Source organism: Sciurus vulgaris (assembly GCF_902686455.1).
Source record: "Sciurus vulgaris genome assembly, chromosome: 1".
NCBI classification, from domain to species: Eukaryota; Metazoa; Chordata; class Mammalia; order Rodentia; family Sciuridae; genus Sciurus; species Sciurus vulgaris.
The window spans coordinates 20,584,414-20,597,171 of NC_136461.1; the positions used below are offsets into that span (position 1 = coordinate 20,584,414).

Below are 12,758 nucleotides of genomic sequence, written 5' to 3' on the forward strand. Positions count from 1 at the left end.
CTGGAGTCGTGGCTCAGTGGTAGAGCATTTGCCTAGCATGTGTGAGGCACTGGGTTTGATTCTCAGCACCGCATATAAATAAATAAGATAAAGTTCATTGACAACTAAAAAATATTTTTAAAAAAAGGACAAAAAATTAAAATTATAATATACATAAACACATATATATATGAATGTGTGTGTGTGTGTGTGAAAATTAGAGAAATTCATATGGTTTTAGATTATTATTAATTATTAGTATTATATTACTGTTGGTGCTCGGTATTGAACAAGAGGCGCTTTACCACTGAGCTACATCCCCAATCCTTTTTATTTTTTATTTTGAGACAGGATCTCACAAAGTTGCTTAGGGCCTCACTTAGTCGTGCAGGCTGGCTTTGAACCTGTGATCTTCCTGCCTCAGTCTCTGGAGCAGCTGGCATTATAGCCACGTGCCACCACGCCCCACTATTTTTTTATTTTGAGATTAGGTCTCACTAAGTTCCTGTTTGCCCTGGAAGTTGTGATCCTTTAGCCTTAGAAGTAGTCAGTACAAATCGTCAGATTTATATATATGTGTGTATATATGTATATATATGTGTGTGTGTGTGTGTGTGTGTGTGTGTGTATATATATATATATTTTTTTTTTTTTTTTTTGTGGTACCGGGCATTGAACTCAGGGCCTTGTGCTTGCGAGGCAAGCATTCTACCAGCTGAGCTATCTCCCTAGCCCCAGATTTATATTTTTAAAAGATCAGTCTGCTTGCTCTGTGGAGAACTTATGGGTCGTAAATAGAAATAAGAAGATGAATTGGGAGATTTCAAAAGATTAGTCCAAGCGAAAAACAAAGCTGAGGACTGGGGCTATACCTCAGTGGTAGAGTGTTTGCCTAGCATGCACAAGGCCCTGGGTTCAATCCCCAGCACCAGAAAATAAAAAGAAAAGAAAGATGACTAAAGTAATTCTGTGGATTCAATGCAATCTCAATAAAATTCCAGTGGAATTAAAAAAAATAAATAAAACCAGGCATGGTGGCACACATCTGTAATCCTGGCTACTCAGGAGGCTGAGGCAGGAGGATCCCAAGTTCTAGGCCAGCCTTGGCAATTTAGGGAGACACCCTCAAAATTTTAAAATTTTGGGGCTGGGGCTATGGCTCAGTAGTAGAGCACTTGGCTGGCATGTGCAAGGCCCAAGGTTCATCCCCAACTCTGCAAACAAACATTTATTTATTTTAATTAATTCATTAATTTTTTAATTTTGTGCCGGGGTCCAGCCCTAGTAGGAGTCGGCAGATTGGCGCCCAATGTGGGGCTATATTGGAATTATTCCAAACTCCCTTTAAATGCGTTTTTATTTGCTGCCATGAGGTTTCTTTCTCATCATGTTTTAAAGGAGTAAGACATATCCACTTATAATTAGCATGACATCTAGTAGTCATTTGAGTTTTTATATTTTGAACTTGATTGCCATTATAAAGAATAGCTTCCTCTAAGGCATTGATGTGTGTTTCTAATTTTTTGTCTATCTTTTCCTAAATTGCTAAAGTTAATCTTTTTTTAACACCACAGGTAACATTACAAATGATGGCTGATGTACTATCAAAAGAACAGTATAGTTTTTTGGAAATGAGGAATTAATACAATTAGTTAATATGTAATGATCACATTGTATAGAATTGTACCTGCTGGACCTTACTTCTTAGTTACCTTGTTATTAGTGATGACACAAAGCAATTTTTTAAGGAGTTAGCATTTTAACTTTGTAAATTAATCAGATGTCTCTAACAACCACATTTGAGTAATCCCACACATGTAAAATCTAATTCACTCATCTTATTGTAAAAAAAAAAAAAGATATCAGACAAGTGCACTAACAGTATTTGCCGTCTCTTTCTTGTTGAAGAAAAGTCTTATAAACAATTGATATTAGACATTTATAAACATCAACATTTTTTTATGTTGACCACCTAGAGATTTGAGTTATTTTTAAAAACATTTTACTTTTATTAGTTTACTTAATTTAAATTGAACCTTTTTAAATCACGTGAATTAAAAGTATTTTCCTCCATCTCTTTCCACTGAGGATCTCCAACCCCTGCTAGGGCTGGACCCCGGCAATTTTGGTACCAGGGATTGAACCCAGTGGTGCTTAATCACTGAGCCATAATCCCAGACCTTTTTTATATTTTATTTAGAGACAGGGTCTTGCTGAGTTGCTTAAGTACCTTGCTAAATTGCTGAGGCTGACTTTGAACTTGTGATCTTTCTGCCTTAGCTTTCTGAGCCACTGGGATTACAGGTATGCACCAGCATGCCCAACCTATCAACTTTTTAACACAGGGCCACACATATGAGCTGTTTCCAGCCCATTTTATTTTTTTGTTTTGAGTCAGAGTCTCACTAAGTTGCCTGGGCTGGCCTTGGACTTGTGATACTCCTACCTCAACCTCCTTCAATCCCTCCTAGCTGGGATTGCAGGCATATATTACGACACCCAGCTACTGACAAAATTTTGAAGAACTTTGGTAAACCACGTGGGCGCAGTGACTCAGAAGGTTGAGGCAGGGGGATTGCAAGTTTGATGCCAGCCTCAGCATCTTAGGGAGATCCTATCTCAAAATAAAAAGGACTGGGGATGTATCTCAGTGGTAAAATATCTGTGGGTTCAATTCCCAGTTCTAAAAAAAAGTTTTGTTAAGGGGAACAGAGATAATACTTTGTGTGTGTGTGTGTGTGTGTGTGTGTGTGTGTGTGTGTGTGTGTGTGTGGTGCTGGGGAATGAACCCAAGGCCTCAAGCATGCCAAAGCATTCCAAGCAAGCACTCCATCACAGAACCATATCCCTAGCCCCAGAGGTAATACTATTAATAACATTGCATACCTGCCAGGTACAGTGGTACATAACTAATCCCAGGCATACCAGCCTCATATGTGACACTTAAAATATATTTCTAATTCTCATATCTATTTTACAGAATAAGTATTATCAGTTCTATTTGTTTCAAATGGGAAATCTGAGAGGGTGAAATGGCGTACGTTAGGTCACACCAATAATAGCAAAACCAGAACCGGTGTTCAGCATGGGTGAAGTCCCAGTACCAAAAGAGCAACCATAAAACTAGCAAAACTAGTTTTTAAACTGAGGTCTTATCTAGTCCAGTCACAATGTTTTCTTTCTTTCTTTTTTTTTGGTACCAGGGATTGAATCCAGGGGCACTTAACCAGACCTTTTATCCTTTTATATATATAAAAGGATATATATATAAAAGGATATATATATAAAAGGATAAAAGGTCTGGGGATGTGACTCCATATATATATATATATATATATATATATATATATATTTTTTTTTTTTTTTTTTTTTTTTTTTGTGGTGCTGGGGATCGAACCCAGGGCCTTGTGCTTGCAAGGCAAGCACTCTATCGATTGAGCTATCTCCCCAGCTCTTATATTTTATTTTGAAACAGGACTCTCTAAGTTGCTGTGGCTGAGTTTGAATTTGCAGTTCTCCTGCCTCAGCCCCACACGCCGCTGGAATTACGGGCATGCGCCACCATGCCCAGCAAGCCACCATGTTTTCTATACCGAAGGTCAAAACGTATAACCAGAAGGAGGATATTTTTTTCCAATTTATTTATTTATTTATTTATATGGAAAGACATAATTGTAACAATTAAGTAAAACATGGCTATACACATGATAAATCTTTGTATTAAAAATGATTAAAATGCAGTGAGGAAAATTCCATAATTTCTGAATTGTTTCATATTTATAAATAGCACAACAGGTAGCTGGCAGAACATTTATTTTTTACTCTACAGGCATGTATTTTGTTTTGAATAGATGCTGCTGTTCTCAATAATGTGGCACATACCTTTGGCCTAATGGACACAGTCAAGAAGGTTTTGGACAACAGAAGGAACCAAGTAGAGCAAGGGGAAGAGCAGTTTCTCTATACTCTGACAGGTGTGTATAACTTATTTCTCTCCTTAGGACATATACTAATGTCCTTGAGTCTTGCTATTTCCTTGTTAATGTTTGTTGAGACTGACTTTTTAAGAAAAAAAATGTTTATATAGTATCAGATTTTGCTTTTTGAAAAATAGGGCTGGGGAGATAGCTCAGTCGGTAGAGTGCTTGCCTCGCAAGCACAAGGCCCCGAGTTCAATCCCCAGCACCGCAAAAAAAAAAAAAAAAAAAAAAAAAAGAAAAATAAACCAAAAATATCTGCCTCAGGTAAGGTGGATTGGTGGGAAACAAAAAAAGCTCGCAGGAAAAACGAAAGAAGCCAACATCATGATCCCTTTTTATTTTTTGGAGGAGTAAGATGTCTGCTAGATCGCTTCATTAATCAAATAATGTTGATGACAGAAGACACAAATGAATCTTTGTCATTTTTACATTATTATTTTTTTTAAACAAACTGTATTTATAAAAATAAAATTCCATGTAAAATATGGGATGCCTCACAAAGTTACATGTGATCCTTGTACAGGGGCCATGCTAATCTTTGAATCAGTCCAGTTTTAGTATATGTGCTGCTGACGTGACATTATTGATACTGCTTCTTTTGGTAGATATAAATTTTGCACCATCTCCATTATTTATGATAGTCAAAAATTATAAACACCTAAATAATTTAACTCTTTTTACAATCAAGTACTTTGTGACCATCTCTAAATTAGATTTTTTTTTTTTTTTCTTTTGTGGTACTGGGGCTCAAAATATTTTAATAGTCTTTTCTGTTTTTTATTTTGAGACAAGGTCTCACTAAGTTGCTTAGGCCTCACTAAGTGGCCCAGGCTATTCTTGAACTTGTAGTTTTCCTGCCTCAGCCTCCAGAGTTGCTGGGATTACAAGTGTGTGCCACCAAACCCAGATCTAGTTTTTACTTTAACCTCAGTTCACTGGGTTTTGGTCGCCTGAGGATGCTAGGATGATCATTCTCCCTCTTGACTCTGGATAGATAATTGAGAGGATAAATGATCTGACAGAAAAGCCTGGAGTAGAACTCTGTCATTTTACTACTAGCCTGGTACTTTATTTTTTTATTTTTTTTATTTGTCCTAATTAGTTATACATGACAGTAGGATGCATTTTGACACATCATACATAAATGGAGTATGCTTTCTCATTTGTCTGGTTGTACATGATGTAGAGTTACACAGGTCATGTAATCATATCTGCACATAGGGTAATCATGTCCAATTCCTTCTACCCCTATGCCCTCTCCCCTCCATTCACTCCCCTCTGTCTAGTCCAGAATACCTCCATTCCGCTCCCCCATTATGAATTAGCATCCCCATATCAGAGAAAACATTTGGCCTTTGGTTCTTTGGGATTTAGCCTGGTACTTCCTCTCACCTTGTTAGTTTAAACTATCAGCAGAATGGTTTTTGTTAGAAATGTGAGCTTTTGCTGGACATGGTAGTGCACACCTGTAATCCCAGCAACTTGGGATGCTGAGGCAGAATGATAAAACTGTTAAGATTTCTTTCAGTTCTGTAATTAGGGAGTTCCTTGTAACTCACTTGAGATGTCTCTGGGTTCATAGTAGACTGTCAGTTTGGGTCACCAGCAAAGGAGTTTTCTAATCAAAGAAGTTTTCCATCAAGGTAATTTTGACTTGAAGGACAGTTTGAGAACCATTGTGTTTTCAGAATAGCCATTGTAGCTCCTTTATAGATGCATGGCAATTCCAAAGGTACTGTACAGATACTCCTTATTTCTTCTATAGACCCAGGCAGGAACATTTAAACCAGAAGACCAACTGGATGATCTCAGAGAAGTAGAGAATTAAAATAGTGGTTGCCAGAGTCTGGGAAGGGCATGAGGGAAGGAGAAGGGATGGTTAGTGGGTGCTGGAGTGCACTAGGATAGGAAAAATAACTTACAATGTTCTGTGGCATGGTAGGATACTATGGTTGAAATTCATTAATTGAAATTTCAAAATAGTGAAGAGAGGATTTTTCTTTTCTTTTTTTTTTTTGTTTTTTTGTTTTTTGGTACTGGAAATTGAATACAGGGGAAACCACTGAGCTATATATTCCCAGCCTTTTTAATTTTTATTTAGAGACAGGGTCTCACTAAGATGCTTAGGACCTCACTAAGTTGCTTAGGACCTCACTAAGTTGCTGAGACTGGCTTTGAACTTATAATCCTCCTGCCTCAGCCTTCTGAGCTGCTGGGATTATAGGCATGTACCACCATGCCCAACTGAAGAAAGGATTTTGAATATTTCCAACATAAAGAAATGATATCTCTCTAAGGTGGTAGTTATGAATCTGATCATTTCACATTGTATACATGTACTGAAATACCAACAGGACCCCATAAATATGTACAGTTACTATATATCAAAAATATAGATAGAGACTAGAGATAGAGGTCAGTGTTAAAGCATGTGCTTAGCATGCTTGAGGCCTTGGGTTTACATTATAGGCACTGGGCATTGAACCCAGGGGTGCTTTACCCTTGAGCTCGGCCCAGTCCTTTTTATTTTTTACTTTTGAGATAGGGTCTTACTAAATTGCCCAGGCTGGCCTCAAACTTGCAATCTTCCTGTCTTAGCCTTCCAAGTTGCTGGAATCACAGGTATGTATCACCATGCTCAGCTGAAGCCTTGGGTTTAAAACTTATTCTTCTGCAAAGAAGAGAAAAAAAAGACTAGCTGGAGGCTTCTTTGGTTTGCATTTTGGTGATAGGTGACAAAATGCTAGAGGAGCTTTTAGAATTGCAAGTAGGATCACAGCTTGAAAAGATTCTGAACTGTTACCTTGTCTATAATTACACAATGAAATGTAATTACTGGAGGGATTTTAAAAATCATCCAGTCTAGTCATTTTGAAAACAGTGGAGTCACTTGTCTGAGGCTACACCGTGGATAAACCAGGACAGGATCCTGTCTCCTGATTCTCAGTTTAATATTCCCAAGATTATACTTCCCACCGCACAGTTTTGTTTGTTTGTTTGCTTTAACCCCATAGACTTGGAACGCCAGTTGGAAGAGCAAAAGAAGCAAGCCCAGGATCATAGGCTGAAATCCCAGACCGTTCAAAATGTGGTACTGATGCCTGTGAGCACTCCAAAGCCTCCAAAAAGGCCCCGGCTCCAGCGGCCAGCCTCCACCACCGTCCTGAGCCCTTCTCCTCCTGTCCAGCAGCCTCAATTCACAGTCATCTCACCCATCACCATCACCCCAGTGGGTCAGTCCTTTTCCATGGGTAATATTCCAGTGGCCACTCTCAGCCAGGGCTCTAGTCCTGTGACTGTCCACACACTGCCTTCTGGCCCTCAACTCTTCCGATATGCCACAGTGGTCTCCTCTGCGAAGAGCAGCTCACCAGAAACAGTGACCATCCACCCTTCATCTAGCTTGGCGCTGCTAAGCTCTACCACCATGCAGGATGGGAGTACCCTGGGCAACATGACCACCATGGTGAGCCCTGTGGAGCTGGTGGCCATGGAGTCTGGCCTGACCTCGGCACTCCAGGCTGTTGAAAGCACCGCAGAGGATGGGCAGACCATCATTGAAATTGACCCAGCCCCAGACCCTGAGGCTGAAGACACTGAGGGCAAAGCAGTCATCTTGGAGACAGAGTTGAGGACTGAGGAGAAAGTGGTGGCTGAGATGGAAGAACACCAGCACCAAGTCCACAATGTGGAGATTGTGGTTTTAGAGGATTGACTGGGGATCTTGGGGCCAGGAGATATGTTTTGGTTTGGAATTTTAATTATTTGTTTATTTTTATCATTGTCCCACTCATTTCCACATAGGATCCTTTTTTTTTTTTTTTTTAAAGAACAAAATTTCATTGTTGTAACTGAAAATGTTGGGTTCCTCCCACTCCCTCATTGAAAAATGGACAAAACAAACTGCCCTTCCACAAGTTGAGAGTAGGTCATTCAATGTCTTAATCATCTTACCCCGTGAAAGTTATTTTTTTAGGGGAGGCATCAAAATAACCAGAAACCCTTTCCAGACTAGTCTTTCTGTGTACGCATGTTGTTTTATTCTTGTAAAGATGTTTGAACAAACTCTGGAACACAGATCTGACACGGGAAGGCAACCCATTCACATGTGGATGCAGAAGTATACTTTGTTTTGTATCCTGGAAAGGATTTTCAGAGGGCAGTGCAACACTCTGAAACAAAAAGAAGTTGAACTCTGCTTGGAGGGGAAGGTAGCATGCCAGCCACAGCTTAAAAAGGGAAATGCTTTGACAAGGATGGGGCAAGGGAATTATTTGACCTACAACTGATGTCCTTTGAGATCTCTAAGAGTTGGGACTAGGGGTGCCACTTTGAGAAGAGGCCAGCAATAAGTGGAAACATACATCTCTACAGAGTAAATGCTAACAGTGGCCTGTGGCTTTGCAGAAATAGAAAATCAAGGGATGCTGCATCAGCTGTGCTTTAAGGTTCAAGGTGATAGCTTCCTTGCTCCCAACTTTGTAGAAGCACTTACCCTTCTAACTTAGGATCAATTCTTTCTTTTGCAAAATGTGTGATGTGGTGTCAATTGCTCTGGTCCTTAGACTGTGGCAGTCTGTGGGTGGGGCTCCAAGGTCATCATTTTTATTGCATGACTCCAGGAACAGGGGGAGTTCCTCATTCATACCAGCTGCCATTTTGGGTGGGGCCTTCCCCCCACATCTTGGCTTTGGAACCAAAAGCAGCCACTCATTTGGTGCTTCCTCTTGTTCTCCCTTTTACCCCTCAATTCTTAATGGCATCTGTCTCCTGGATCCCACGCTCTTCAGCTCTTTGGCTGATTTGGAGAACAGTGACAGGTGCCTGCCTGCGTTCATCTCCTTTTAGATTCATTTGTACCACAGATGTTTCTGTGAGATATTGAGCTCATAAAAAAGCCTTAGGCTTGGCAGGGAAAACTGGTAACACCCCCAGCCTTTCCTGAGGTACCAACTAGATGTCTCCTTTTGAGTGAGCTGGACTCCCTGGGAAAGATACATTGTTTGTTACATTATATTATAGGAAATGTACCAGGAATGTCAATAATAATGTCTTGGGGGGTTATTTTTTTTTCCTAAATGTTGTTTGTATATTTAGAGCTGGGCCATTTTTTGTGCTGTGATTCCTTCTCTTTGACCCTCTTCAGTGATTGGGACAAGAGAGGACCTGGTTTTTTTTTTTTTTTTTTTTTTTTTCTTTGATTGCATTGTTTACTGCACCAGGAAAATATAGGGAAATAGCAGGCAACTTAAAGGAAAAAATAGGTCAAAAAAGAAAGCACACACCTTAGGAGTGGGAGGATTTTTTTTTTTTTAATTAAAAGCAAATCTTTGACCTGTAGTTTCTTTCGTTCTTTCTTTTCTTTTTTTTTTTTTTTTTTTTTTTTTTAAGAAGGCTCCTCTCTGAAGCTGTGTTTTTCCCAACAGATGTTGGAAACTGTATCAAGCAAATGAAAATTGTGTTCTGCCATCCCTCAGATGGCTGTATGTAGCCAGAGAAGCCCTGTAATTGGGGAGGGTCAATTTTAAAAACTTAAGAGTGCAAGTAGTGGGTTTCAGCTTTAAAATTGGGGTTTTATTTTTCTTTTCAAAATATTTAATAGACTTAGGTCAGTTTAGAAAAAAACCTTTGACCCTTTATATATCCTTAGTGAGGGAAGTGGCTTCTGTTTCCTGCTTCTTTAGTTTTTCTCCTGGTACATAAACAAAAAAATTCTGTCTGAAGACTGAAACTACTACTTGAATCTAGAAGGGCATATCTCATCCCTATTGTGGTCTTTAGGGACACTTTTCTCTTTCCCAGAGATGAAAGGACCAATTCAGAATAGCAAAGGAACCCTAAAGAATTCTGGTGAGCTCACTCAGGTTCCTTTCTTTCCCCCATCAGAGTTGTTGGTAGTGTATAAGGTAGCATGACGTCATGCTTTCAAAGTCAAGAGATCTCCTGAAGACACAGCCTGTTGACTTTCACTTTGAATATTCCAGCTGATGAAATACATGAGCTTTACTGTTTTCCTGGTCTTCCAGTGGCCTGTAGTTACTAGCTGCTATGGTAGCCATTGCTGTGTGTGAGTTCCTTCATGCCCTGGTCTCGGTGATTTCAGCTGGGGTGAGACATCAGCAAGCCACTGTTACGTGCATAAGCAGTTGCAATGACTCTCTCCTCAGGCTGACTTGACAGGAGCATCTATCTTTCTATTCATTCATTAAATAAACATTTATAAGTACCACTTATGTGCCAGGGTTTGTGCTAGGCACCAGAAGTGCAGAGATGAAAACAGTGCCTACACTCAAGGAATTCCTGCTCCAGACCTTCTCTGGGCTTAAGAATAATCTTCCAATATATTTGGTTTCTTTTGTAATACTATGTATCTTATTTTATGCATTGAAAAGCATTATTCTGAGAATTGGTCCATAGATTTCAGGATTCTGCCAATGACACAAAAAGGTGAGAAGCCATCTCTTGTGAGATACTGAAACATGGGGGTGAGTGCAGCTACAGGGCTATTGGCCTGGAGATAGGAGAGCAAAGGGTCAAACACCTAACTCAGGGCAGGCTTCATACAAGAGAAAAAAATCTTTGATCTTTTCCTGCTTCTGCCTACAGGCAGGCAGAGTCAGTGTACAGGTAGTCTCCTGAGAGTGCCCCGCTGGAGAAAACATTGGTACATGGGCTTCTCCATGTTTCCATCAAAGGGGACCCAGGGCTGAATCCAGTGCAGCACTGGAGTCTAGCTGGTAAAGGGGAAATGCCCCAAACCCTGCCATGTGGTTTCCCCAAAGGCCTGAGTTAACTGTACAGCTGTCTTGTCTTGGCTATGTCCCTGTTTGGTCCCTGCCTTATTCCCTTCCCCTTGTCAATTTCCACACCCCCACATCCCAAGCACTGATTCTGAAGTACAAAATGAACCTTAGACATGAATATCCAAGATTCAAAGCCATTTCAGAGTGCATGTTTTCCATACTATGTTCACATTAGGAAAGGAGGGTCAGTATAAATCCAGCTGTGTTGCAAATTAATAATTAAGGTGGCTCTGATATCCTTTAGTGGTAGCCATTTACCCTATGTCACAAAAGGCACTGGAGGTGAGTATATGGTGGGGAGTACAGAGTTATAACCATAGCAAGATTCAAGCATGAAATATGGAATTACTAGTCCACTGAGTTATAAATGATCTAGGTCTTAAAACTCTTTACAGTTAGGAAGGACAAAAAAAGGTTGAATATTGAAAATAAGCTTGAGGTTATGATTCACCTTGGACAATACTACTGAGGAAATAGTTCTCTCAGACAAGAAAGGGACACCAGCCTAGCTCCTGCATTTCAGACAACTTTCCTAATACAGTTGATCACTTCCCTGGGGATAGGGCAGATCCCTTTCACCTAGGATGATCCCTCCCTGGGAAATAATGATAACAATTATTATTATTATTATTATTATTTTGTAGTGCTGGGGATTAAACCCAAGGATTTGCACATGCTAGGCAAGTCCTCCAACTTTGAGCTACATCCCCAATCCCTGGGAAATTCTAGAGTAGTCTGTAATGTGCTTTCATTCGATCCATGGTTGTCAGGGACCACAAGGAATCAGTTCTGTCAGACTTAGACTCTTCCCTTGAATTGTATTAGTTCCATTTGAGTCCTTTCCAGGTTTCCTTCCCAAGACTGGAACACCTTTTTTGCCCTTAGTTATGCAATTTGACTTACTCTACTTTTAACCCCCCCCTACACACACTCTTTCATCCTTCTCTTGTTCTGTTTCATTAGTAATTCCACCTTTCTGCCAGGTCAGTACAGTTACTTTTTTTTTTTTTTTTTTTCTCCCAATACTGGGTATTGAACCAGGGGTGCTTTATTACTGAGTGACATACTCAGCCACTTTTATTTTTGACAGGATCTCCTTAAGTTGCTTGAAATTGCAATCCTGCCTCAGCCTCCTGAGTTGTTGCTGAGATTACAGGTGTGCACCACTTCACCCTGCAATTTTCAACTTTTTTGGGGGTGTCAGGGGTAGGGTATTAGGAATTGAATCCAGGGGCACTCTTCACTGAGCCAAATTACCAATCCTTTTATTTTTTACTTTGAGACAGGGTTTCATTAAGTTGCTGAGGCTGCCCTCTAACTTATCCTTCTGCATCAGGCTCCCCGGTTGGTGGGATTACAGGCCCGCACCACCCTGCCTGGCTACTATCTGAAATTTGTATTATGTCTTCTGAGCCTTTCAACATAACAGCCCACACCCTGCATTCTGCATTGTGAAATTGCCTCTGGGCTCTCCTCTTGTTATCTCTGGTTTCCAGTTCTGTACCACTACTGAGAGTCATGCCTTGGAATATGGTCTATGTGGATCTATCTTTGTAGTTTTGAGAACAGGAATAAAAGTAGGTTTGGGGCTGGAGTTGTGGCTCTGGTAAAGCGCTTGCCTAGCATGTGTGTGGCACTGGGTTTGATCCTTAGCACTTCATAAAAGTAATTTAAAAAGAAAATAAAGGGGGCTGGAGATATAACTCAGTTGATAAAGTGCTTGCCTTGCATGCACAGGCCCTGGGTTCTAATCCCCAGCACCAAAAAAAAAAAAAAAAAAAAGGCAAGAAAATAAAGGTACTCTGTTTATTTACAACTAAAAATATTTTTTTAAAAAGTAGGTTTGGATTACAATAGAGTAAATGTGGGACTGGTCATGTTGGCACATGCCTGTAATCCCAGCCACTCCTGAGGATGAGGCAAGAGGATTGCAAGTTCAAGGCCAGCCTGAGCAACTTAGTGAGATTCTGTCTCAAAATAAAAAGGGCTGGAGATG

The 12,758-nt window shown here is 40.1% G+C and overlaps 1 protein-coding gene across 3 annotated transcripts in view; it reads left to right on the forward strand.

Moving 5' to 3' along the window:
• The window catches only part of GMEB1 (glucocorticoid modulatory element binding protein 1), a 44,169-nt gene extending 31,828 nt beyond the window's left edge, over nucleotides 1-12,341 (forward strand). For 2 of the 3 annotated variants that reach the window (XM_079114627.1, XM_079114628.1), the window contains exons 9-10: nucleotides 3,831-3,953; nucleotides 6,974-12,341. In XM_079114627.1, the coding sequence (XP_078970753.1) occupies nucleotides 3,831-3,953; nucleotides 6,974-7,674 (824 nt within the window). In that variant the 3' untranslated portion in view covers nucleotides 7,675-12,341. The remainder of the gene's footprint in view (nucleotides 1-3,830; nucleotides 3,954-6,973) is intronic. The other variant, XM_079114629.1, reaches the window with a different exon arrangement.
• Nucleotides 12,342-12,758: the final 417 nt, after the last annotated feature.